General features: G+C 42.3%; 2 protein-coding genes across 7 annotated transcripts in view; one reads left to right on the forward strand and one right to left on the reverse strand.

Annotated features, from left to right (window-relative positions):
* Positions 1–25,055, forward strand: part of RALGPS1 (Ral GEF with PH domain and SH3 binding motif 1) — a 90,994-nt gene that overhangs the window by 23,378 nt on the left and 42,561 nt on the right. For all 5 annotated transcript variants that reach the window (XR_014028031.1, XM_081339946.1, XM_081339949.1 and 2 more), the window contains 4 exons: positions 1,094–1,177; positions 2,717–2,806; positions 3,523–3,615; positions 9,096–9,222. Coding sequence is in view for 4 of the 5 variants with exons in the window: in XM_081339946.1 (XP_081196072.1) it covers positions 1,094–1,177; positions 2,717–2,806; positions 3,523–3,615; positions 9,096–9,222 (394 nt within the window). In the remaining variant the exon portion in view is untranslated. The remainder of the gene's footprint in view (positions 1–1,093; positions 1,178–2,716; positions 2,807–3,522; positions 3,616–9,095; positions 9,223–25,055) is intronic.
* On the reverse strand, positions 11,605–24,335 carry ANGPTL2 (angiopoietin like 2). Of its 2 annotated transcripts, none has more exons than XM_081339865.1 (5): positions 23,677–24,335; positions 17,252–18,083; positions 14,112–14,305; positions 13,459–13,729; positions 11,605–13,184 (listed from the first exon to the last, which is right to left on the reverse strand). In XM_081339865.1, the coding sequence occupies exons 2-5, from the start codon at positions 18,048–18,050 to the stop codon at positions 12,985–12,987; spliced, it is 1,464 nt and encodes a 487-aa protein (XP_081195991.1). In that variant the 5' UTR covers positions 18,051–18,083; positions 23,677–24,335; the 3' UTR covers positions 11,605–12,984. The 2 variants fall into 2 exon arrangements, with proteins under 2 accessions (XP_081195991.1, XP_081195992.1); XM_081339866.1 differs by lacking the exon at positions 23,677–24,335 and adding an exon at positions 21,194–21,615.

The following is a 25,055-nucleotide window of genomic DNA, read 5'->3' on the forward strand; positions in this document are numbered from 1 at the left end:
GTGTTTATATAACAAATATTATAGAGTACAAAAAAGACTATAGTGGGCTAAATAAAAATAAACTCATTTAAGTTGCTCGCCTTGTGGCAGTGAATTGCTTAGCTCAGGGGGGCGATAGAAGCAATAAATCTCTTTTCTCATGAGATATCTTTCTTGCAGTAAGTAAGAGGGAGAAGTCGGTCAGTGAAATTTCCCTGGCAAAGCACACAGCAGAGGCACTGTGGGCAAACTGGGTTAGCACCAGCATCAACCTTCAAAGCCAGCTTATTGTAAATTATATGTCAGAGGCAGCAGAAGTAGCTGGTTCTTGGCTACGTCAAGAAATGGCTGGCCAGAAAGATTAGACATTTTATTTGTTTCTTGATTTATAAAGCCCTCCATCTCACAGCTGCGCTTCTTGGCGTGTACGACAACCTGGTCGGTGTGAGTTTGTTCTGTAGTTCTCCACCTCTGGCTTTCAATTGTGGCTCCCACAAACACATCCCCGTATTCTCTTTCTTAGATTCAGGCTGTTAGTAGACATTTTAAGTTTTTTGAAATAAATGGAAGAGCCCATTTTGACTCAACTTTTTACTAAACTCGGTCAATTGAGGCTCAATCCAATCTGATGAAGTTACCTAGTTGGGCAATGAAACGTCCGCAAGAAAACCACCCAGCTCAGAGAGCACCCAGGACCCCACAGTTCAACCCTGAGCTACAAATATTCTCTTTTAAGTCTTTCTTTTCTTCAAAAAACTGACTACAGGTTCTAGGAAGCAGCGAAATGTTTTGTATGCAAGTTCTCATTTTGTTCGGATTATGCAAATTCAGCGCCCTTCCTGTACCGATTCTTCACTGTCTAATAGGGAAGTGAGCCAAAGCAGAACTCATGTCTGTATTGCAGACTTAACTAAACTTAAGTGCCTTTAGCATCACCGTTTAAATTCCACAGGATGGTGCGGAGGAATTTTTTTTATTTCTCTTGGTCTGTCTGTTGTCTCTGACACTGTCAAATGAAATACGTTATTTCTTTTCTTTTTTGGCCGGGGGGGGGAGCCACGAGCATTTTTTTTTAAATTAACACCATGTCGTTATATATATATATATATTTTAGGAACTTGCAAGCTGTGGCTGGAATAAGAAAGAAAAACACATCCTCGCCCCAAATGTTGTTGCCTTTACGAGGAGATTCAACCAGGTAACAGGAATTTTGTTTTGTTTCGAAACGCCCATTGAAAAGAACGTTGCCCCTCCAACAAAAAGCCTTGCCTGTTTGTAAGTTTTGTTTTTTGTTTTGCTTTTAAAAAGGAAAAAAAAAGGAGTATCCGAGGCAATTACTGACATTCTTGTTGTCTGTAAGTTGTCGGAACACTTTCTCCCTTGCTCACACAACCGTGTGTCTGTTTGAAATTTACAGGTGTAGATATTTTTTTTTTTAAAGTAGAGTTTCCTGGCCGGGCTTGAGAATTCTGCAGACTTGTCCTTATTTACGAAATCTGCAGATTTGTGATCAATTATTCAGTTCACTAAAAATCCCAGAAAAGGAAGGAAGGAAGGAAGGAAGGAAGGAAGGAAGGAAGGAAGGAAGGAAGGAAGGAAGGAAGAAAGAAAGAAAGAAAGAAAGAAAGAAAGAAAGAAAGAAAGAAAGAAAGAAAGAAAGAAAGAAAGAAAGAAAGAAAGAAAGAAAGAAAGAAGAAAGGAAGAAGAAAGGAAGAAGAAAGGAAGAAGAAAGGAAGAAAGGAAGGAAGGAAGGAAGGAAGGAAGGAAGGAAGGAAGGAAGGAAGGGCTGAAGTGGTACTGAATCCAGCTGAGCAAACTAATATGAACAGCTATTTTTAATGAGCAGAGGGATATAAATACTGACTTGAAATAGCTCCATTTGTAACTAATTTACATTCTGCATTAGGCACTTAAAGAGCAGTGGGTTTACATTGGTGCTTGTAGTGAACCTAAACAATTAGGATTTGTAGAGGAGTTTGGTATTTTCCCAGGCTGCAAAGCACTTGCATCTCACCTTATTATAAGAAGGCATGCTATTAGGCAGATCAGCTGCCTGAACTATTTAGCGCTGTATTTAATCCACAATTTGCACTTTAAATTGATGCAACCATGCTAGATAATATAACGGCACTCTCCATCCCTGATGATACACAGTTAGTCCTCGGCTTACAACAATTTGTTTAGTGACCGTTTGAAGTTGCAACGGCACCGAAAAAGCGAGTTAACAACCGATCAGAATTCAGGCGCTTGGCAACTGACTCGTATTTATGATGGTTGCAGAAACTTGGGGCTCAAGCGTGGCTGTAAATTGAAGACTGCGCCCATATCACTCTGGCCCCTTTAATTTGGGTTAATTTGGCTACGATTCTCTCTCTCTCTCTCTCTCTCTCTATATATATATATATATATATTTGGTTATTCGGGTTTTTCCCCGCGTAGAACTAAAGGTGTAGGGGCGACGTTTCGACGGAATCCCATCCGTCATCATCAGGCTGGTGGCTTCTGCTTCCTTCTTCTGGGAGAAGCATGTGGCTGTTTGTTCCTCTTTTTTTAAACTGCCAGAGGGGGTGTGTTCTGTGGGTGGAGGTGTGCTCTGATTGGGTGGGGGAGTAAGTGTGTTCTGATTGGGTGGGAGTGTATATATACCAATTTATGCTACCTGCTTTGCCTGTTTTGTTCCATCATCTTAAACAAGGTTTTAGTTTTTTAACTCTTTGAAATTGTCTCATTATTTTAGGTCAGTTTCTGGGTGGTACGAGAAATTTTAACAGCACAGACCTTAAAAATAAGGGCGGAGATCCTCAGCCACTTTGTCAAAATAGCAAAGGTGAGTTTGGGATGTTACATCTTATTCTTTCTCGAAATGTTTTTTCCCCTCTTTTTGGCATCAATCCTGCCTTCTTTGATACTCCTGGGTGGGGGGGGGCGGAGTATATTTTTAGGAACTAGGGAGGATTTATTTCTCTCTTTATGGTGTCCCACCTCAACGCAACCTGATAGGAACTTGACGTGAGGTAAGTTGAGCAGAGAGACAGCAGCTCTTCCAAACTCACCGTTAAAATCTTCCCAGGTCCCAAACTTTACATCAGAGCCACCACACGCACTTTGTTTTTTAAAAAGAATAGAATAGAATAGAATAGAATAGAATAGAATAGAATAGAATAGAATAGAATAGAAGAATAGAATAATAACTTTATTCTCACTTTGAATGTACACTAATCGGCATACATTAAGCCTGGAGATGCTTAAATACCTGAGATGGGAATGCTGAGTTTTCTAATTTGCTTAAAACTCTCTTGAAAAGTCTTCGAAATGAACCGAGTAACGTGATCCTCCGGTTGCTGACATCTGGTCTTTACATTTTGTAAGTTTCACATCAAACTAAGGTCGAGTCTTTTGACTGTTCTGTAATTTACAGTAGGAATCGCAAGCGTCTGGAACAGCAATTATTTTCTTGAATGGTCTGCAGCATTCCCAACCCAGATGGAAAACTGATGGCATTTTGGTCTTTTTTTTCTTCCTTCCCCCCCTCCCTTTCCTCAGAAACTTCTAGAACTGAACAACCTTCATTCTCTCATGTCTGTGGTATCAGCTCTGCAAAGTGCGCCCATTTTCAGGTTGACGAAAACCTGGGCAGTAAGTTATTCTGAATTTTATTTATCTATTTATTTATTTATTGTGCCTATCGCCCCGTCCTAAAAACCCTGCATCTGGGATAGCATCCAAAAAGATCCTTTTATTTTTTTCGCTACATCAGAAATGGGCTAGTGCCAGGTAGTCCTTGACTTACGACCACAGTTGACCCCTTAAAATGCTAAGCAAGACATTTGTTAAGTTAACTTTGCCACATTTTTTAAGTGAATCCCTGCAGTTGTCAAATCAGCAACCTGGTTGTTATCTGACTTCCCCCCCATTGACTTGGCTTGTCAGAAGGATGCCAAAGGGGATCACGTGACCCACCCAGGGCCTGCGACCGTCATAAATATGAATCGGTTGCCAGGTGTCTGAATTTTGATCATGTGACCCTGGGGCTGCTGTAACGGTCATAAGAGTGAAAAACAGTCATAAGTTCCTTTTCCCAGTGCTGTTGTAACTTCAAACAGTCCCTAAACAAACGGTGTTCAGTTGAGAACCACCCGGATAGAAGAAATGTGTATATAAAACGGTCCCTAAATGAAATTTTGTAAGTCGAGGATGACCTGAATTCTGTTTTTCTAAAAGAAGAGCTTCACCTTAGCTTCAGTTCTGGGAGTTGTGACAGAAGCTGAGTTGGAGAACTTTGCCTGCGGTGTTTACAAATACATAAAAATTACGTCCTAATGTTTCATAACCGGCTGGTGGAAACAGCAGCCGTGATTTAAGACAGGATTCGTAAAGCTACTTGCAATCCAGCTGCGCTGAGGAGGTCTTAAGTATTTCATAAATAAAATGAAAATAAATAGAGCCTAGCTCCCTGTTTAATTGCTGTTGCTCAAGGCATGTATATTTGCTTTCGGTCACATTTTCCACTAAACATTACTCACTGTGTTTCTTTGCACAACTCCTCCTGCAGTTTAATTAAATCTCTGCCATGTGACGTAAGTTTGCTTCCCTGCTCCCGGCATTCCAGCTGCTCACGTTAGGGAAAAAAAAAAAAGCTACTGTTGGGGGAAAATGCGTTTTTGTAAGTTCTTGCTGTTTGAAAGACCCACTTCACCTTTAAGTCCCATTTTTCAGAGCCGTTGTAACGTTGAATGGCCTCTCCGTGAACTGATATAAGTCGGGGACCAGTCTGGGACGAATTTGACATCGGCTGACTTGCGGGAATAAGCTCTCTTTAGATGCTTCCTTTAGATGCATCCCACTTTATGTCCATTACTATAGGGAGCCCCTACCGAAAGAGGTTGGGGGTTTAACTATATACACCCACATTTGCTTTTGGTTTTTATTTTTTCTTTGAACCAGTAGCGCACCCTTTGTAACGTGGGAGAAATGTGGTTGCGTTGACAAGATTGACTTCAGGGCTCCGTCGCCCATGCAGGTTAAATTATGTAACTTCTTGCATCCCGGCTAATAGTGACTTACCACTTTATTTAATACACAGGATGGGCACATTAAAAGCCATTGTATAGATAATTACGAGCCATACTGGAAGAGGCGGTGCTGCCTGTTTCCATCCATTGCTTCTTCTCCTTCCCTCAGGTGCTTTGGGGTATAGGTTGACCCCCTCTTCTTCTCTAGGGCAGCTTCCCAAATATTCCTGCAACCGTCTTCCATAGGTTTTAGCCCCCAGACCCCGAATCATCTTTCTTGTTCTTCTCTGCACTCTTTCCAGAGTCTCAACCTCTTTTTTGTATCCTGGTGGCCAGAATTGGACATCAATCAACATGTCAGACTTGAGTCCAATATTTTGGTCACTGCAGTTGGAAGGGACATTCCTTCCTTCCTTCCTTCCTTCCTTCCTTCCTTCCTTCCTTCCTTCCTTCCTTCCTTCCTTCCATAATACACCGTTTAAACTTACAGGATGCTAAACACATCTCGTTTGATTTTTTTGCTAGCCAGGAAGGGGGTTGCGTAAAGAGGGATTTGGGAGCAATTCGGAGTTGGCTAATCTTTTATCTGCATTTTATATTTTCTCAGGGCAGGAAACAATAGATTAGAAGCAAAGTTTCTGTACTTGAAACTGCAGTGTCGGATTTTTATTTTATTTTCTTATTTTTTTTAGTTCTAAGAAATACTGCCCAAAATAGTAAATAAAGAATACGTTTATTGAGTCTGCCGTGGGAGTTTCAAAGTTTTCAGAATCTTTGGAGCAGAATCGTCCCGTTCTTCACTTTGGTGGATTTTGCTTCTGCATCTGTAAACCTACGTTTCTGCAGATCGTATTGTAGGAATTGCATTAAAAAAAAAAGAAGAAGAAGAATGCATCGGGATCATCATGTGCAAATTGGCACAGTAGAGGCAGTTCAAAGTTATAACGGCTCTGGAAAAAAGTGGCTTAAGACCGTTTTTCTAAGTTACCACCTTTGCAGCATCCCCCATGATCACGTGATCAGAATTCAGACGATTGGCAACTGACTCACATTTATGACAGTCACAGCATCCCTGGGTCACATGATCCCTTTTTGCAACCTTCTGTCAAGCCAAGTCAACGGGGAAGCCGGATCCACTTAACAACCTTATTAGCTATCTTAAAAACTGCAGTGATTCACTTAATAGTGGTGGGAAGTGTCATAAAGTGGGGCAAAACTCACTTAACAACATAAATTTTGGGCTCAGTTGTGGTCGTAAGTCAAGGACCATCTGCCCCATCTCTGGCAGCTCTGGTTGAGCTTTTTTTTTTTTCCTTTAAAGGAAAATCCTTCTAACATCTTATGAAATGCATGCTGTTATTGGTTTCCCGAACATTTTTCCAAATGTATACAAAATTAATGCAACATAAGCCATTGATTCAGTTCTGTTTTTAGCTGCGGTGAGTCGTTGTTGCAAAACATTTTCCTAGCGGAAATAAATGGATGCAGCATCAGAAACTTGAGTTAGATTCCTATTATTATTATTCCTTTATTGCAAAACATCAGAAAAGGAAAAATTTCTCTCTTATTGCCATCTATAAAATAGAAAAGTCTGGGAAATGGTTTTTTGTCCGGAAAATTGACTTAACTAATAAGAGCTCTAAGAAAACCCTAAAGTGGTAGTTAGCTGGTCATCGTTTATTGGTTATATTAGCAATATTTTCCCTCACACATTGCAGAAATATTATTTTGGAGAGGACTATCGTAAAAAGATTGTTTAATGTGGTTGCGTTTCTCTTCAAGATGCATTAGGGTATCTTTTCATTTTTCTGTCCTTTTTTTAAACTTTTTTAAAGTCCTAGTGGCCCAGAGGGAGTCCACAAGAGATGTGTTGCTATGGAGTCCTAGTTGCCCTTTCGAGAACCGGTCTAATCGAGGTTAGATACGTTGAGGTCCTGCTTATGTGGACTTGGCCTTAAAAGCTGAGCTCTCGCTGAACCGTTCAAGCCATGGTTTTGACAGCGTGTTGCAGATCCAGCCAAACTTATTTGATAACAGCTTTTTGCGCGGAGAGGGAAAATTGCCTCAACTTAACTGCTGATCATCGGAAACATTCCATTCTTATGACATGAGGTAGCCTTTTTTTAAAAAAAAAAAGAAAAAAAAGAGAGAGAGAGAGATACTTTCCAAGTATAATAAGATGGAGCCCATTCTTCACATCTGGAACCCAGCGAACGATGGCCTCAATTACGGAGAATAAAGAGCTAATAGCATCTTCGGTACAAGGGATAGTTTAATATTTTCCATTGGGTTTCTTAACAGTGTTTGGAAGGAGTTAGATTTATCTGGAAGGGAATAGCTGGCCTGTGGCAGGAAAGAATGACGTCTCCATGCAAGTAATGAATCGGAGTGGCACCTCCTTGGCTAGAAATGTCCATAGCTTGGCAGAATAACAGAATGACAGAGTTGGAAGGGACCTCGGAGGTCTTCTAGTCCAACCCCTCCCCCTCAAGCAGGAGACCCTACTCCATTTCAGACAAAAGGCTGAGCAGTCTTCTTGAAGACCTCCAGCGATGCAGCACCCACAACTTCTGGAGGCAGGTTGTTCCACTGATTAATTGTCCTCAGGATCAGGAAGTTTCTCCTTAATTCCAGGTTGCTTCTCTCCTTGGTTAGTTTCCATCCGTCGCTTCTTGTCCTGCCTTCAGGGGCTTTGGAGAAGAGCTTGACCCCCCCTCTTCTTTGGGGCAGCCCCTCAGATATTGGAAGACTGCTATCATGTTCACCCCCTGGTCCTTCTTTTCACTAGACTGGACACGCCCAATTCCTGCAACCGTTCTTCCTGCGTTTTACCCCCGTCATCTTTGTTGCAAGTTGACATTTCAGTTCGAATCCTAGGCAGTTCGATCAAAACTGTGTGAGAATAAGAACATGGGCCCAGATCTCTCCCCTCTCTTTCTAATCCAGTCTATCTTTTCTCCACCTGTTTCTTTCCCAGGCTCCTGGGCCCTCTTTTCCCCTTTAGCTTCCAGGTCTTTAATTTATGCATATATATATATATATATATTTAAAAAGAATGTTGTTCAGAAGTATCCTAAAGGAACTTGCTCCCTTGCATAAACATTGCCTGACTTCATTGGGAGCCCAGTCAGTGTTCAGCCTCCATTGAAAATTCAGTAGGATTTTGCTAATCTGCAAGCAAGGACCCAATTCTAGCCATTACTGGACTCCTTCCCATCTTATTACTTCATCTCAAGACAATAATAAGAAAAAAACACTCTTCTGTCTCTGTTATTAGCGACAAGGAGCTCAACTGCGTGTCATCTTTTGTTAACAAGGGACGGGAATGGCAACCTTTCAAGTATTTCTCAAAATTAAGTTGGGCGTCACTTTACTCAGAAGGCAACCATCCGACTTTTTCTTTCTTCTCCGATTAGGAAAGAGGATTGAATTAGGGAAGGCGTTCCTTAACTAGGAGCACATGGGACATTTCTCATGCTTTCAACATGTGCGTAACCCGTTTCAGGGCTGGAAAAAAAATATCATTGAAATGAGAGACGTAAACCAATTTTGATTGATCAGGTGTGTAAACTCACCGGGAAGGTTTTCAAGGCAATCTATGTTTTGTTTGGTTTTTCTCGGATTTGTGAGACTGCGCTACAAAGGGAACAAAAGCTCACGTGGCCCCAGGTTTATGTTGTTCAGGGAGACAGTTTTTAAGAGTTTTGGTCCATTTTACGACATTCCTTGCCAGGGTACTTTAACCGAATCATTGCAGTTGTTAAGCTAGCAGTTGTTCAGCGAATCGGGCTTCGCCATTGGCTTTGCTTGTCAGAAGTTTGCAAAAGAATGATCACGTGTCCCCTGGGACACACCGCCACCGTCATAAATACGAGCGTCTGAATTTCGATCACATGACCACAGGGATGCTGCAACGGTCGCTAAGTGTGAAAAAGGGTCCCTTCCAACTCTGATATTCTGTTCTAAATCTCTCGATTGCTTTGCACGGCTCTAGCACGTTGCAAAGAAATAAAATGTAAAGGCAGGTAGGGATGTTTCCCTGCACTTTTAACCCTGTCTAAGGTGTAAACCTCATCCCCCTCTTTGCTTTTATTTCGTCTTCAGCTCTTGAATCGCAAGGACAAGACCACTTTTGAGAAGCTGGACTATTTAATGTCGAAGGAAGACAACTACAAGAGGATGCGGGAATACATCCGATGCTTGAAGATGGTGCCTTGCATTCCTTATTTGGGTAAGCTTTTAAATTGGGGTTTCTCCCCTGCCCCCTTATCTGATTCACTTGAGAACTGTCTTTAAACGGGACAAAGCTCCCTTAACCAATCTCTCACTTAGCAACGTAAAGTCTGGGCCGAGAACTATCTATACCATCCTCGGGATTCTTCCCAGAGAGAGCACAGCACAGGGCATTTAAATGTGTGGGAGGTGATGGCTTGGGTGAGTAAAAATGGGCCTTTGAGATTGTGGATCCATGTTTTTTTTAGCGTATCTTCTCCGTGAAGATCTGTTTGCAAGCTGAATGATTTAAAGTGATATTATCCATTAGACTTTATCGCTGAAAATGGGCAAGGGGGCCTTTGTTAGTTCGTTTCCTGCTGTTTGGCCTGTACGCGATGCTGGCACGTCTCTTAACATGCCGTAGGTGTCTGTGTTTGTTTTGTGCTTTTCTGAACAACTGTTTTTAAGAAATGCTTCCTTTTCTTTACGAAAGCCGCGTCCTTTGAAGATAAAATCCTCATGTTCGTGGTTCAGTGCTCCAATTAAGAGATTTGCTTTCCACCTGAGTGTAAATGGAAAGAAGCGTTGATTTCATTTGAGAAAAATTCGCTTTGCAGCCATCTTCGATTACTTTGCCGCTTTGGGTCGAAAGGAAGCGTAAGGTTCAAGGAAAGCTGGGGGGAACAGTCAGGGTCCACCTACTGCTCCCTTCCTGAAAACCAGTCGGAGATGTGTTGACTTAATTGTTTAATTCTGCTGTTGCATTGATCATGGCAAGGGACAAGAAGAATTCCTGGATTTGCAACAGGAATGGGTTTTTTTTTTTGTTTTAATGCAGAAATCGCAAGGAGAATGTTTAGGAGTCGTTCTGGATAGCAAGATGGGTGGCTTATAAATTTAATAAATAAGGAAGGACTGAGGGGGGTCCTTGGTGCTCTCAGAGCTTGGTTGTTTTCTTGCAGATGTTTCATTACCCAACTAGATAGATAGATAGATAGATAGATAGATAGATAGATAGATAGATTTTTTTTCTGATTTATTAACTTTATTATTTTGAGGGTTTAAGAAGAAGGGAAGATACAGGACAAAAGGCAGAAGCATTTCTTTTCCCACGGATGTATTCTTTACCTCAGCTTCTCCATGTCTTCTATTTGACCTTGACAAAACTCAAGACTTTGAGTTTACCTTTCACCTCTCGCCTGAGCACCTGGTTAACATTTTGTTCCCATTTCCCGGTTTCCCATAATCTTATCTTTTAAAAAAAAAACACACCACGGTCTTCCTTCCCTCAATCGCACTGCAACGTCTTTATTTCAAACACGCCCAAGATTCCGAGTGTTCATCCCTTAGAAAGCCTGTGACACGTTTCAGGTCTTCCTTTGTTTCGACAGGATCTGCTAACAGACATGGCCTGCAGATGTACAGTATGCCAGAAACGCAACAATGCTCCGTCGCTTCTTTCATTTTCGAGGGCTTGTTTGTTTGTCTTTGCGAACTTTCCTTTTAATATCGTTTTTCACTTAAAAGTTGGCCAGGTGCCTCCTCCAGTTATTTGAAAAGCTGAAGAGGTAAATAAATCGGTTTCCAAGAATCACAGTTCAAGCCAGTAGTTGCTTCAGTTTGGGATGGCAGGCTTTGGAAAAATGAACCGGTCTGGAATTAATGAAATAGTAGTCACATCAAAGGATCCCTCCCCCCCTCCCCCTTTTAAGGGGTCTTTTCTGCCTACAGTTTTTACAGTTGGAAGACACAAAAGGGCGGAGAAGCGCTTGACTTTCGTCAAGATTACAAGGTTCACGTTTAGTTGAGTGCAGCACAAATTGTGTGGTTTTAAGGAAGCAGCAATCTCTGGGCATTTTTTTAAATGATGCCAGAAGCTTTTTCAACACCACTAGATAGATAGATAGATAGATAGATAGATAGATAGATAGATAGATAGATAGATAGATAGATAGATAGATAGATAGATAGATAGATAGATAGATAGAATGGATAGTTGGATGGATGGATAGTTGAATGGATAGATGGATGAGATAGATAGAGAGATGATAGATAGATAGATAGATAGATAGATAGATAGATAGATAGATAGATAGATAGATAGATAGATAGATAGATAGATAGATAGATGATAGATAGATGATAGATAGATATAGACAGACAGACAACCATTGTTATTCCATTGATTAAATAATAATGGTAATTATCCATCTCTATCATCTATATCTATCATCTTATCTGTCATCTGTCATCTATCATCTATCAATCTATATCATCTGACATCTATCATATCTATTTATCCATCCATCCATCCATCCATCCATCCATCTCTATAGATCTATTTGTCTGTTTCTCTCTCTGTGTCTCATAATAAAATAATGCATGTTTATATCCAAGTAGCATTTGTTGCTTTTATTACTCATTTGGAGCATTACAGGGTAATCTGATGATATATTAAAATCCCTACTTTCATCTACGTACAAGACAGGCTACCTCATTCCAAAATGTTAATGCACATCGTCCATCAGGAATGAAATAATGAGGTAATAATAACAGTTTTAAAACTTTATGCTTTCCACTGTTCCTAGGAAGTAACGTCTTAAAACAATAAATTTTTGGTGTTTACCTCAGCAGAGTACTAGAATGCAGAAGTTCAAGTTTCTACAATGGACATTACAGAGGGATTTGCATAATTCTCTTTTAATATGTGCATTTGTCCATTATAGCAAAATACAGTGAATAGTGCTGTGTATCATATATCCCTCCAAAGAGTTACAGTCTAATGGCTAATTAAATGAGTTCTGTTCCAGGAGCTATTATTGGCCTTCAATTTAAGGAAGCAGTAAACTTTTAACCCTTTTCTTTTGTTTTTAACGATACCAGAATCTTTTTCACCAGCAGCCCTCCCAAGTTTTTATTCCATTGTCTAGGAAACTCTGTCAGTTGCATGACTGCTCTTTTTATTAGAGAGTGGAGAGTCGTCAAGGGCAACTTAGCTCAGAATCCAGAATTGTCATTTATATTATGAAAACATTTCTGCGGATGATAAAAGTCAGATCTAAGTTATTCCCAAAAGTCTAGGGAGGGAAAAAAACACATTGATACTGCTGAGATAATTGAAAAAAAATAATAATACAAGTTTAGTCAATGTTTGGAGAACGGCCAACGCGTTAAGGAGGAAGAGCAAAGAATTGTTTGTATAAACCACTCGAAATAGTTCATTGCGAAGTTGTGACACTGCCTGCCATCCAGGCAGAGGTGGAAGAATTCCCGATTTGGCATTCCCTTTGCGCAAGACACAGTGGTAGACACAGGCGCCAAGTCTCTGCCACGGATTAAATTAAGAACCGTCCCTTTTAACAGCCTAAGATACCCGCACGGGCTACATAGCTTCAAAGGATATAATTTCCTGTGTCAAATGGCTCTATTATTTACTGTGCAGTTTTGAATATGTGCAGGATTGGAGAGTATAGATAACATAAGTATGTCGATGGCAGGGCGGCTTTCCTTACGCTCTCCGTTTATCTACGGTCCGTGTCATCTGAAAGCGATGGGTGAGTTTCTTTTCCCCCCCTTTTTTCCCCACACAAAGAACGATGACAAACCCCCCCCCTTCCCAAAAAAGCTGCTTGTTTTGGTTCTAGATTGATTCTGGAATAGGACAGCATCCAGGTCTCCTTGTCTAGCAGTCGGTGGTACAATATCTCACATTCTTTGTTGCTGCGTTCCGGAAAACCCACCTAAACAATCGGCACCTCTTGAGAGGACGCTGTCTCCTTCAGTGGAAGGTGTTAGGGTTCGGCCTGATCATCATCACCACTTTTTTCAGGGAGTAGGAGCCCCCCCGGAATTCCGCCCAATAAACGCCATCTTGATAGCGACTCCGGTAGTGGCCTCCTCGGTACCAGACGCCATTGAGGTTGGAGTGTGCGCATGCATTGTACCACCAGCCCCCTTTCTGATAGTGGGCGCAGTTGCCTGAAACAGAAATAAAAGACACCCCGTTTTGAACGGATGGATTTCTCTTACTCTGGCTTTTCAACCAGGTGTACTTTTCCCCTTGCGTCCGTTCTGCTGAATCAAGCCCAGCTCAGAAAACTTGGAAATAGAGACAAGGACTAAATTCTATTCTATTCTGTTCTGTTCTGTTCTGTTCTATTCCTTATTCTATTCCTTATTCTATTCCTTATTCTATTCCATTCCAGATAGTTTCAATGCACATTCTCCCAGAATTCAGTGCAGATTTTTGTACCTGTGTATACATCGTGGTCTCTATCCAGTGTGGTGAATTGTTTTCCATTGTGCCATGTAAAGGAATCTCCCGCATTGCCATTGTATCGGCCCAGTCGCAGCTTGTAGAATTCACTTTCCGGTTCCAGACGGAAGCTGGCATATTCCGCGAAAACTTTCCGTCCCGACCAGTCCTCCATGGTTATCAACAACTTGTAGTTTCCTTGGTTTGTCAGCCAGTAAATGTTTTCCAGCCCCAGCCAATACTCTCCATCGATGTTACCAAACCCTTGCTACATGAAAAAAGAGAGCAATGAATTATCCTCTTAGTACTGATTTTGCCTCTGTCAATACCTTAAGCATTATGGTGTTAGGTGCAAAAGATCAGGATTATACATTACGTTGCAGCACAGAAGTTTTATTCAAGCCTACCACCTACACAGGAATCTTGTCAACTAACTATCAACACTAAACTGGCATTAGATAAGAGTCAATAATAAAACTCAAGAGAGATTGGATTTGGATCGTTTGTGGCAACGTAAGGATTCTAAGCTGATAGCACGTTTAACTCCACCTCCCAGCTCTGCCTGCTCTTCTCTTACATCTGGTGTTCTTTCACTATGAGAAGCAGACCTACAAAATCGAATGCTGAAAGACACCATTATTTGGCCTCACCTTATACGTTTCCCAATTCCTGAAGAAATTGACTGAGCCATCCAAACGCCTTTGAATTACTGTCCAGCCACCGGGATCTTGCCTCTGATCACACCAGACTTGCATCAATCGGTTTGTGTTTTCAGGCTTGACAAGATATATGGAACTGGTCCCGTGGCCATCTTCTAAAGCTTGTAAACAGTCTCGCCAAGGACCTGGTGGAATATAAGAGACACCATATTTCTTTCTTGTAAAGTGCCAGGTCTCAATTCTAGACAGAGTCAAATACGTTTTCTGGCTGATTCTTGTTTCATGAGAACTAAACTTCATTTTACCTTACTAAATTCTGGCATGCTGGTCTCTAAACGTAGACATACAGTCTTGTATTTTATTGTACCCACAACCAGTCGTTCCACTGGTTAATTGTTCTAATTGTCAGGAAGTTTCTCCTTAATTCCAGGTTGCTTCTCTCCTTGATTAGTTTCCATCCATTGTTTCTTGTCTTGCCTGCTGGTTTCTTTGAAAAATAGTTTGATCGCCCTCTTCTCTGTGGCAGCCCCTCAAATACTGGAAGATTGTTATATGTCACCTCAAGTCCTTCTCTTTGTTAGACTAGGCCAGGGGTAGGCAACCTTGGCTCTTTTATGACTCATGGACTTCAACTCCCAGAATTCCTGGGAGTTGAAGTCCATGAGTCATAAAAGAGCTGAGGTTGCCTACCCCTGGACTAGGCGTACCCAATTTCTGCAACCGTTCTTCATCTGTTTTAGCCTTCAGTCCCTAATCATCTTAGTTGCTCTTCTCTGCGCTCTTAACAACCAAGCTCAGAGAGCACCAAAGACCCCACAAACATAATTTTACTGTATATTAAAAAACAAAAAAAAAACCCAAAACAACATGCAACGATTAATCTTCTTAAAAATGTTTCCGAGACGTGTTTTGCTAGCAGTGTAGAAAAGCTGCATTGACGCCGGCTAATTTTACTGTACAGTCAGATGAAGTGTGCAAACATATTTCCTATTTCCTCCTCCCATCGTCCCTCTGTAGAGACCCATTGAGTTGATTTTGGCTCCCGTTATTGCAATTGACAGTTAAACGGCTTTGCCAAAAACAGCATTGGAATAAGAGTTGGCGTAAGACAGTGGTCCCCAACCTTCATGGCTTGGCAGCCCGGAGAGGGGAGGGGGGGGTAGAGGGGAATCGGCCCACCACATGTGCAAATTGAGCTGGGCACGTGTGCACAGGCCTGCCACTTGTGCAAGTTAAGCTGTGTGCATGCGTACCGGCCCGCCAACGGCGCATGTCGAGCTGCACAAGTTCACACTGGCCCGCCGCTTGCACGGCCCGGGGGTTGGGGACCCTTGCCGTAAGGCCCACTCTTGTTCAGAAAGGGAATCTGTTTATGTTTTTGCTCCAAATCTGCTGGTTTTTTATATTTAACTTTTAATCATTTCCCTGTGTGTTTGTGTTAGCTTTATAGACCTTGGTGACAGCTTCAGTGTAAAAAGTCTTCTACTTACGTTCAGATAAATATCCACTTTTCGTTTTTGGAATTTTAGAAGAAAGGCTATAGCTGGCTGGCCAACTAGTGGGAGACCTTCGAATCTTCCCTTTTCTTAAACAATTTGTGTTTGTGTGTGTGTGTTGTGTGTGTGTCTGTCCTTCTGCACATGCTTAAGTTACGCCTTGTACGTAATAAGCTACGCACCACGGGCAGAAGGAAGACCAGGCTGCACATAACAAACATCTTTTTTAAAAAAACCAAAACAAAACATCGTTTCATATATTAATCGTATCTGACTAGATCTGGCAACTGGAGCTGTGGAATCCCTTCTCCGGTCCTGAAGTATTTCTTAAAGACAGAGTTTTCCATCCTTTAAAAAAAACAAACCAGGGGAGAACTGAACTCTTTTTCAGTCTGAAAAAGTTAATTTGTCCTGCTGGTTGAACAAATCGCAAATCAAAGCATGCTTTTTTTTTTAAATCTCCGGAGAGTTTCTCTAATTAAGAAAAAAAAGGCTGTTGATGATTTCATGTAGAAGTTTTGTTTGACTAAGAGTCCTGTTCTCTTTCATCGTCTTTTTAAAAGTGTCTTAGGTAGGGGAGGGGGAAAAAGGGGGGCTTTTAATAGTTGTTTTTTAAGAACTCCACCTCTTTTAAGAATTCTCTCGCATGAGCTTCTCCCACTGTGAATCCCACTTGCCATTCCTTTGGGCTTATTAATTTAATTGTTCAGATTCAATAAAGAGGGCTTGTTTATTTTTCTGAACTGTAATAACCCTTTCTCCTTCCCCCTGACAAGCCCCGTGCAGATTTACTTTTCCCAGATTTAAAAAACTTATGGCAAAACAGCCGATTAAACTATCAGACGGAGGGATGCGGAGGTGTGCTGTGCATGACATTAGAAGAGTAGCTGAGAGGGCTTTTTTTTGTCTTTTCTGGCTGACGAAACGTTCCCAGCGTAGCCTTTAGCTCCAAGGAAGTTTTCCATAATTGAATAAAGGAAAGTACAGCGCTCCATGTATTCCCATCCAAGAGTGGGAGGTAGGCTTCCCCAAGGAGAGGCCAATTACTGCTCATGCTAAGGAGAATGGGAGGTAGACTCAAGGAGGGGAGGGGAGGGAAAGAGGGAGGGAGGGAGGAAGGAAGGAAGGAAGGAAGGAAGGAAGGAAGGACATACAGGTAATCCTCAACTTACAGCAGATGGTTTAGGGACTGTTCAAAGTTACAACAGCACTGAAAGAGGAGACTTATGACCATTTTTCACATTTACAACCATTGCTACGTCCCCAGGGTCACCTGATCAGAATTCAGCCATGTGGCAAATAACTCGTATTTATGACGGTCGCAGCCTCCCCGGGTCACGCGATCCCCTTTTTGCCATTCCCCTGACGAGCAAAGTCAACGGGGAAGAAGCCAGGTTCACGTAACCGCCGTCTGATTAACAACAACCGTAGCGATTCCTTAAAAGAGAGATGGTAAAAGGGGGCAAAACTCATTTCAGCAACCGTCTCGCTTAGCCACGGAAATTGTTGCCAGGGACCACCGTAACGCCAATATCCCCGCAAAACATGCTGGCAACTTTCTGATGTCGTAAGCCAAGGACTAACCTCTACCGTGTACGGTCCGTGCCCGTACTAAAAACCAATGGATTGGCGTACCTGAGGGCTTATCGGTGGACGTCGGGACACTGGTGACGGGCGGCATGGTGGGGAGAGTCGGCGGTAGGACCTTTAAGTTCTGATCGCTCTGGATTTCGTTGGTGGAGATTTGGTTGGTGATGCGGTTGTACGTGGGTGGCTGGTAGACGCGGTTCGGTGGCGGCAGCGGCAGCACCGGCTTGACGGCCGGCATCCTTTGGCAGTGCTCCTCCAGCTGGGCGATCATGATGGACTGGTTGTTGGCGATGGTGACCAGGTGCTGGTATTTGTGCTCCAGGTCTTTGTACTTGTTGGCCAGCTGCAGCATGTCGGCCGTCTGGTTGAGGATCTTGTTCTCCAGCTGGGACAGCTCCAGCGCGTTGTCCCGTTTCCGGATGATCTCGTGCAGCAGCTGCATGTACAGCTGGGTGACGCGAGAGTTCATGTTGCGGCTTTCCTTGCGCAGGAGCTTGACCTCGTTCACGATCCCGCCGTCCACCTCCACCAGCTGCTGCAGGGTCTCTATCTGCCTCTTTTGCTTCAAGAGTTCGTGGTTGAGAAGTTCCAGCTCTTGCTTGTTCACCCTGTGGTCCAGCACGGGGTCGGGCTCTTTGGAGTTGACACAAATGGCCCCGGTTACTTTTTGCTGGGGCACAATGAAGGTGTAAGTGCATTTGTCCTGGGCCTCGCCGGAACGCTTGTATCTGTTTCGGTAAATGAATTCTTGCGTCTTTCCCGCTGCGCGGCTTTCGGCCTCTTCGGGCTTCTGCGCCTTGATTCCCACAGCGGCCATTAGCAGCAAGCAGATGGCCGCCTTCATTGTCCTTATTTCAGAAGGGAAGGTTTTTATTCTCTACCGTAAACACAAAACAAATGGAAGATGGTGAATATCCAGTAGCACCAGACCGAACAGAACAGAACAGTTGGAAGGGACCTTGGAGGTCCCTTGCACAAGCAAGAGACCCTTTACCATTCCAGGCAAATGGTTGTCCAATTTCCTCTTAAAAACCAATCTCTCTCTCTCTCTCTCTCTCTCTCTCTCCCTCTCTCTCTCTCTCTCTCTCTCTCCCTCTCTCTCTCTCTCTCTCTCTCCCTCTCTCCCTCTCTCTCTCTCTCTCTCTCTCTCTCCCTCTCTCTCTCTCTCTCTCTCTCTCTCCCTCTCCCTCTCCCTCTCCCTCTCCCTCTCCCTCCCTCCCTCCCTCCCTCCCTCCCTCTCTCTCTCTCTCTCTCTCTCTCTCCCTCTCCCTCTCCCTCTCCCTCTCTCTCCCTCTCTCTCCCTCTCTCTCTCTCTCTCTCTCTGTCTCTCAAAAAAGGAGAATTTCTGCTCCCAAGTTGTCTTTCCAAAACTCAATGCAAATCTCTCACTCAGCTTCAGATATTAGTGAGAGCCAGCCAAGTTTCACTATGCACATTAAACGGCCTATGAACAAGTAGTCCTTGACCACAATTGAGCCCAAAATTGTATATATTTTTTATTCCTTCAGTGGTGGCTCCAAAGACGCAAAAAACCAAAACAGATAGAAAGTACAGGTTTGTTGAGCCTCCAGGAAAAGTAAATGACTTTCACTAAACTGAAATAGGGGAAGATTCCTGCCTGAGCAGGGGGTTGGACTAGATGATCTCCAAGGTCCCTTCCAACAACATCATTATTATTATTATTATTATTATTATTATTATTATTATTATTATTATTATTATTATTATTATTATTATTATTATTATTAAGATCTGGTGGGTCATAACAAAAACGGTTTCTGGGAAAAATCTCGCCTTTTATAGAGAAGAGGCCTCTTTGCATTCAGTCATTGCTGAATTCTAAAGGCAGTATTTTTCAAATTTGGCCCCATTAGATCTAAACTCCTAGAATTCCCCTAGCTAGCTGGCTGGGCAATTCTGGGAGTTGAAGTCCAGGCAGCTTAAGATTGCCAGGCTTGGGAAAAACACTGTTGTAGATGCTTCGAAGTGCGTTACAATCCTATCTCAGCTTCAAGCTTTGAGGGCTGCCCTTGTCAACCTCTCCAGTTCCCCATCTAATAAGACCGGATGGATGGATGGCATTTTGCGGTTAAATGCAGGAGGTCAGCTCTCCCAAAACTCTGGAGAACAGGGAGGGGAAAAGGCTTGGGCTATGGCAGAGGAAGTCCACTTTTAATGTGCAAGAGGGAACAGAGTAGCCTCACAAGAAACCTTTCTCCCACATCCAACCAGTTAGAGATTGTATAAACAGGAAAAGGAAGCAGAGAGATCACAGCATCCTTTGCCCCAAGGAAGGAGAAATCCCTCTTTTGCTTTGCTTCAGAGAGGCGGTTGGGGTCCACTCTGAACCAGGAGCTTCATTCAACTCTCGTTCTTTCTTTCTTTCTTTTTCTTTCTTTCTTTCTTTCTTTCTTTCTTTCTTTCTTTCTTTCTTTCTTTCTTTCTTTCTTTCTTTCTTTCTTTCTTTCTTTCTTTCTTTCTTCTTCTTTCTTTCTTTCTTTCTTTCTTTCTTTCTTTCTTTCTTTCCTTCCTTCCTTCCTCCTTCCTTTCTTTCTTTCTTTCTTTCTTTCTTTCTTTCTTTCTTTCTTTCTTTCTTTCTTTCTTTCTTTCTTCCTTCCTTCCTTCCTCCTTCCTTTCTTTCTTTTCTTTCTTTCTTTCTTTCTTTCTTTCTTTCTTTCTTTCTTTCTTTCTTTCTTTCTTTCTTTCTTTCTTTCTTTCTTTCTTTCTTTCTTCCTTTCTTCTCTCTCTCTCTCTCTCTCTCTTTCCTTCCTTCCTTCCTTCCTTCCTTCCTTCCTTCCTTTCTTTCTTTCTTTCTTTCTTTCTTTCTTTCTTTCTTTCTTTCTTTCTTTCTTTCTTTCCTCTCTCTCTCTCTTTCCTTCCTTCCTTTCTTTCTTTCTTTCTTTCTTTCTTTCTTTCTTTCTTTCTTTCCTTTCTTCCTTTCTTTCTTCTCCTTCTTTCCTTCTCTCCTCCCTTTCCTCCTTCATCCCATCCTTTCTTTTCCTTCACTTCCTCTTCCCCTTCCCTAGCTTTCCTTTCCTTTTTCTTTCTCTTCCCCTTTCCTTTCCCTTTATCCTTACCCTTCCTTGCTTTTCTACTTTCCTACCTACCTACCTACCTACCTACCTACTGCTCTTCTTGGAGGCTTTTGAAAGCTTTTGCCAATCCTGTGTGAGAGAGCTGGCATGACAGAAAGATTTTTAGAAAACTTTTAAGCCCGCAAGCTGCCTTAACCTGCTCATACGTTCCCATGCTTCTGGTTTATTTTACTTGCTCCGTGGTTTTATATATCCTGCTGCACACATTTATGCATTAAACGTTATTTTTATTCTCCTTGTGCTCTGCCTCCATCATCCTAACGGGAAAGCCAGTTTAAACCGACTCAGAGTATATTAATAAGGCAACAGCCTTCTGCAGTTTTCCCGTTTACAAAAATGTCTTTTTAATCCCCTTCAGCCCTCTAGACAATTCTTCCCCTCACCTTTTTTTAACCCAAGATAATAATCTTTTCTGTAACTTTCCAAAGGGAAATCTGCCCCTTTTCTTTTATTGGGATGAGTATTTTTATTTTTTTTTAGTGATCTCTGCCTGGGTAATTTGGCATCAAAAAATGTTTCGCAATTGCCAGACAGGATCCCAAATGGCTTCCTTAAGTCTTTTGGGTTTTTTCCAGGGCTTTGAACAAAGGCACACAGTTCTTAAAGAAACAGGAATTGCAGCAGAACCCAACAGTCAATAAATCTACTGTATAGAAACTAGAATTCCCAATTTGTGATTAATCTCCAAAGGGGGAAATAATTCCTAATATAAGGTTTTATAAGGTTATAATAAAAGGTTTTTACATTAGGTTCAGGAAGTTCCAGGAAGGACTAGAAGACCTCCAGGGTCCCAGCCCTATTAGTCTATGTTCTATAAATCTGATTACAAGGCGTTCCTTTTCGACACAGGAGAATATGAGCGATACAGGTCCTTTTAACAAGAAGCGCTTACCAAGAAGTCCCGTGTCACCTTTTAAAGCATCAGCATTCAAAACTCTTGAAGACAGCTTGAGCATTTATGGCTAACATTTGGTGCCCCTGGCAGTCTTCCAGATTTCACACTTTACAACTTGTTACACAGACTGTTCAGCCTCAACCTGAAGGTGTCATAAAACGAAAATAGAGTTGTCAGGTCTTTTGTGTTTTTTTTTTGGTCTCCAGACGCTTTTATTTATCCTGGCTGCAATCTCAAGCTGTTCTTATTAAAATTCTTGGACTCACGGTTTTGTCATTTGGGAATGTGATTTTTTAAAAGGTTACAAGGGAAAATCTTCTCCAGCAAAGAGGAATGACCTTTCCATTCAGGAAGATAAAGCACAAAGCTGAGCAGCGTGAGACGAGAAGTGTATACTGTTGGATGCACAGGCAACACAACCACACATGGTGTCCATAGTTGAGTTACAGGACTTTGGCCAAATCCTCCAGATCAGATTCCATTCGCAGTAACCCTGGACGCTGCTTGCTCTCTTGAACAATTCTCTTTCTCATTATGCTTTGGCTCTCTTTATTTAAAGCACATTCGAAAATAACGAATAACAGAATAACAGAGCTGGGAGGGACCTTGGAGGTCATCTAGTCCAACCCACTCCTCAAGCAGGAAGCTCTGTGCCATTCCAGACAAATGGCTGTCCAATCTCTTCTTAAAAAAACTTCCAGCGATGGAGCACCCGCATTTTTAGCTTTTTGAAATAATCCAGAGGATAAACAAGACTACCAAGATCCCTTGGCAGCAAAAGCTTCATGTCCCAATGAATGAAAATATATAAAAGGCCTAGTCTCCAACCATGTGGTATTTCTTCCTGGGGCGTGGGGAAATGAACCAGGGTCTGTATCCATATGTCAACATGCCACATTATAAGACATGTTTTATTTGGGGGAAGGAATGCAAAGTCACAATACTGTAAGATTTCCCGGACAGTGGGGAGAGCCCACAAGTTTCTCTGAAGTTTTAAAACTCATGTATTATACTTGCCTCCTAGTCCTGGATTCTTATCGCCTATATAAACTGATGGTGTTTGGATAACATCTTTTTAGTTTTGGGGGAGAAAAAAGATATTTTAAATGACACCTGGCTGGGGGCTTGGCGACTCTAGTGTAGATTTTGATGGAGCTGCTCTTCCATCCCGCTCAGAAAGATTATATTTATTTATTTGGTTTTGATTACTTATTTATAATTTTTTATAAGCAGCTCAAGGTGGCAAACACCTTCCTGCTTCCATTTTCCCCACAGCAACAACCCTGCGAGGCGGGTTCTGCTGAGAGAAAGGGAAGCTGGTCCAAAGTAACCCAGCCAGCTTCAGATGCTACCTGGCATCAGAATGGTTCAGGATGAATCCTTTGTCCTACCAATTTCTGCTTGCTGAAGATGACACTGATGCTTTGAATTTTTCCTAAGTGACTTTCAGATCTATCCTAAACCTCCCATCGCTGGGAAGTTTGTGAGCAGTCTTTGTTTCTAGACCGAACAAAAATTCCCCAGGGGGGGAAACATCATCATCATCATCATCATCATCATCATCATCATCATCATTATTATTATTATTATTATTATTATTATTATTATTATTATTATTATTATTATTATTATTTTAAAAAAGATAAATTTTCTTGGAATTTGAACTGGAATATTAGATTTGCTCTTTTTTCCCTTCAACCGTGGCCTCATTTTGTTGTCTCTTAAGCTAGCCCTGCTGAAAAGGTCTTAAAAGTTTTTGCATGTATTAGGAGCAGTCATACAGTGTTAGCCTTAAACTTCACCCTTGGCATCTCATGTTAAGACTGTTCCATAAATCATTTCCCAAATATTCAACTCTGCTTAGCTTAGACATGTATTTTGTAAGGCATGGTCACCTGTACAGACAAACACTCTGATTTTTGTTAAATGTTTTCTTAGAGGAACTTTAAGAAAAGCGTGTCAGAGGAAAGTCAAAGCCAGTTTCCTGGACTGTAATGCAATAGTCCTTTCCAAGGAGAGACACATGTTTTAAAGTTTAGTAGCATTTAGAAAAGCAATGCACATTTTATACATCCCACGAAGTAGAACTTCAGAGCTTCAATGTCTTAGGCTGCATTTATAAACAGCAAAACTCATTTTATAGATCCGGTGATTCAGGACTTTGGCATTTCAAAGGCTAAAATTTATAAGCATACGTTCTGAAGTTTTTAAAAAAACGAAACACGAAAGCTAACCGTGCAGAAATCTTAGCATTTGAAAATTCGCCTGGATTTATTTTGCTAAAGAATTCCTCCTCAACCTCCTCCTGTAACCGTTGATGACCCCGAAGGAGAACTTCAGCTCACTGAAAGGCAGCCTTTGTTTTCTAAAGCTATCGTTCCACTGTGCAAAATATTTCAGGACCAACCTGTAACGCCCGATTATCCTGTCGAATGCAGCAGCATTATTATTTAGTTATTTATTTATTTTCATATCCTTACCCTATTTCCCCCTCGGGCGTCTTTCTTCCAGCTTCAAAGTTGCATGTTGCTTGATGGTTGTTGTTGTTGTTTTTTCCCCTTTAAAAATAATAATCAAGAATCCACTGCTAGGTTCATCCCTAGAAATAAGCAATATCACCGGTGCCAAATAAACATAGTCTCCGGCGAGGCGGACCGACTAAGCTTCTCCTGCAGGAAAGGAAAAAAAAAAGTCTGGCATGGGGTGCCGTGTTGGAAAGCAGCACAACACTAACAGGCTGCTGAGGGTTTGCTGACTTCCTTATTGTGGCACTTCGTGTCCCTTTAATCTGGTCGCCGGATCCATCCGTCGCCTCCCAGGCTCTCGGTAGGAGCTGAGGAACAAAAGGCTGCTTTGCTTTTTGCCAGCCTACCAGCTCTTCTTCTGCGCTTCAGGGCTTGAAGTCTCTCAGGCCGTCCTTTCCAGAGGAGCCTGCACAGCTTCCTATATAGCGGCTGCTTTTCTGGCGGAGGATGTAGACAACCCGGAGGAGGGAAGAGATGACAAGCAAGCATGCAGTGTGCAGGCACCAGTTCTGGTTGGGCAACCTCCCTTCAGACCACTACGCCCCCCCCCCTCCGCCTCCCGTCAAGTCAAAGGAGCCACACCGTCAAGGAGAGACCCCCGCAGGCCTCCTTCCAGCAGGGCTGGCTGAAGAAACGAATTTTGCCCAGTGAGGTCACAGCTCAGGAAAAAATTCAAACCGTGTCCGTAGACGCCCTCCACGGCTAGAGTTCGTCAGGGCTGAGAAACTAGAGATGATGACTTAAGGCAGGAGTTTTTGCTAAGGCTTTTTTTTTTTCCCCTCTACCTTCCCTCCCCCCCCACTTTTTTTTTTTTTTTTTTTTGGTGCGGCTTTTGTTCAAGGCAGGATGCAGCAGTTGTGCCGGATGGAGGGTGGGTGGTGGGAGGGAGGGAAGGGGGTTATGTAAGACTTGTTTAAGGACCTGCCTTCCCAAAATCTGGGGGTGAGAGAGAGAGGGGTCCCTGTTTGGCACGCTTGGCATCTGTTTCCCTGAAGGTTTGCAAAAGATGCAGCTTTCCGTTTAAATTGGAAGGTATATATATATATATGGAAGACAGAGAGAGGGAGGGAGGAGGGAGGAAATATAACAGAATAACAGTTGGAAGGGACTTTGGAGGATGGATAGGTAGGTAGGTAGAGAGGTAGGTAGGTAGAGAGGTAGGTAGGATAGATAGACAGATGGATAGACAGATAGACGGGTAGGTGGGGTGGATGGATAGATAGAGAGATAGAGGTAGACAAAGACAGACAGACAGATGATAGCTAGAGTGGATGAATAAAATGGATAGAGAGATGGATGGATAGAGACATAGGATAGATGGATACATGGAAGAG

This window comes from Vipera berus, assembly GCF_964194415.1.
Source record: "Vipera berus genome assembly, chromosome: 15".
Lineage (NCBI taxonomy): Eukaryota > Metazoa > Chordata > Lepidosauria > Squamata > Viperidae > Vipera > Vipera berus.

Excerpts from the sequence above, each read along its gene's own strand:
- ANGPTL2 (XM_081339865.1), bottom strand. The coding sequence starts at position 18,050 with ATGAAGGCGGCCATCTGCTTGCTGCTAATGGCCGCTGTGGGAATCAAG. Across the intron at positions 14,306-17,251 it reads GTCCACCGATAAGCCCTCAG|GTCCTTGGCGAGACTGTTTA; the intron begins GTACGCCAATCC and ends ATATTCCACCAG. Across the intron at positions 13,185-13,458 it reads AGACCACGATGTATACACAG|GCAACTGCGCCCACTATCAG; the intron begins GTACAAAAATCT and ends TTTCTGTTTCAG.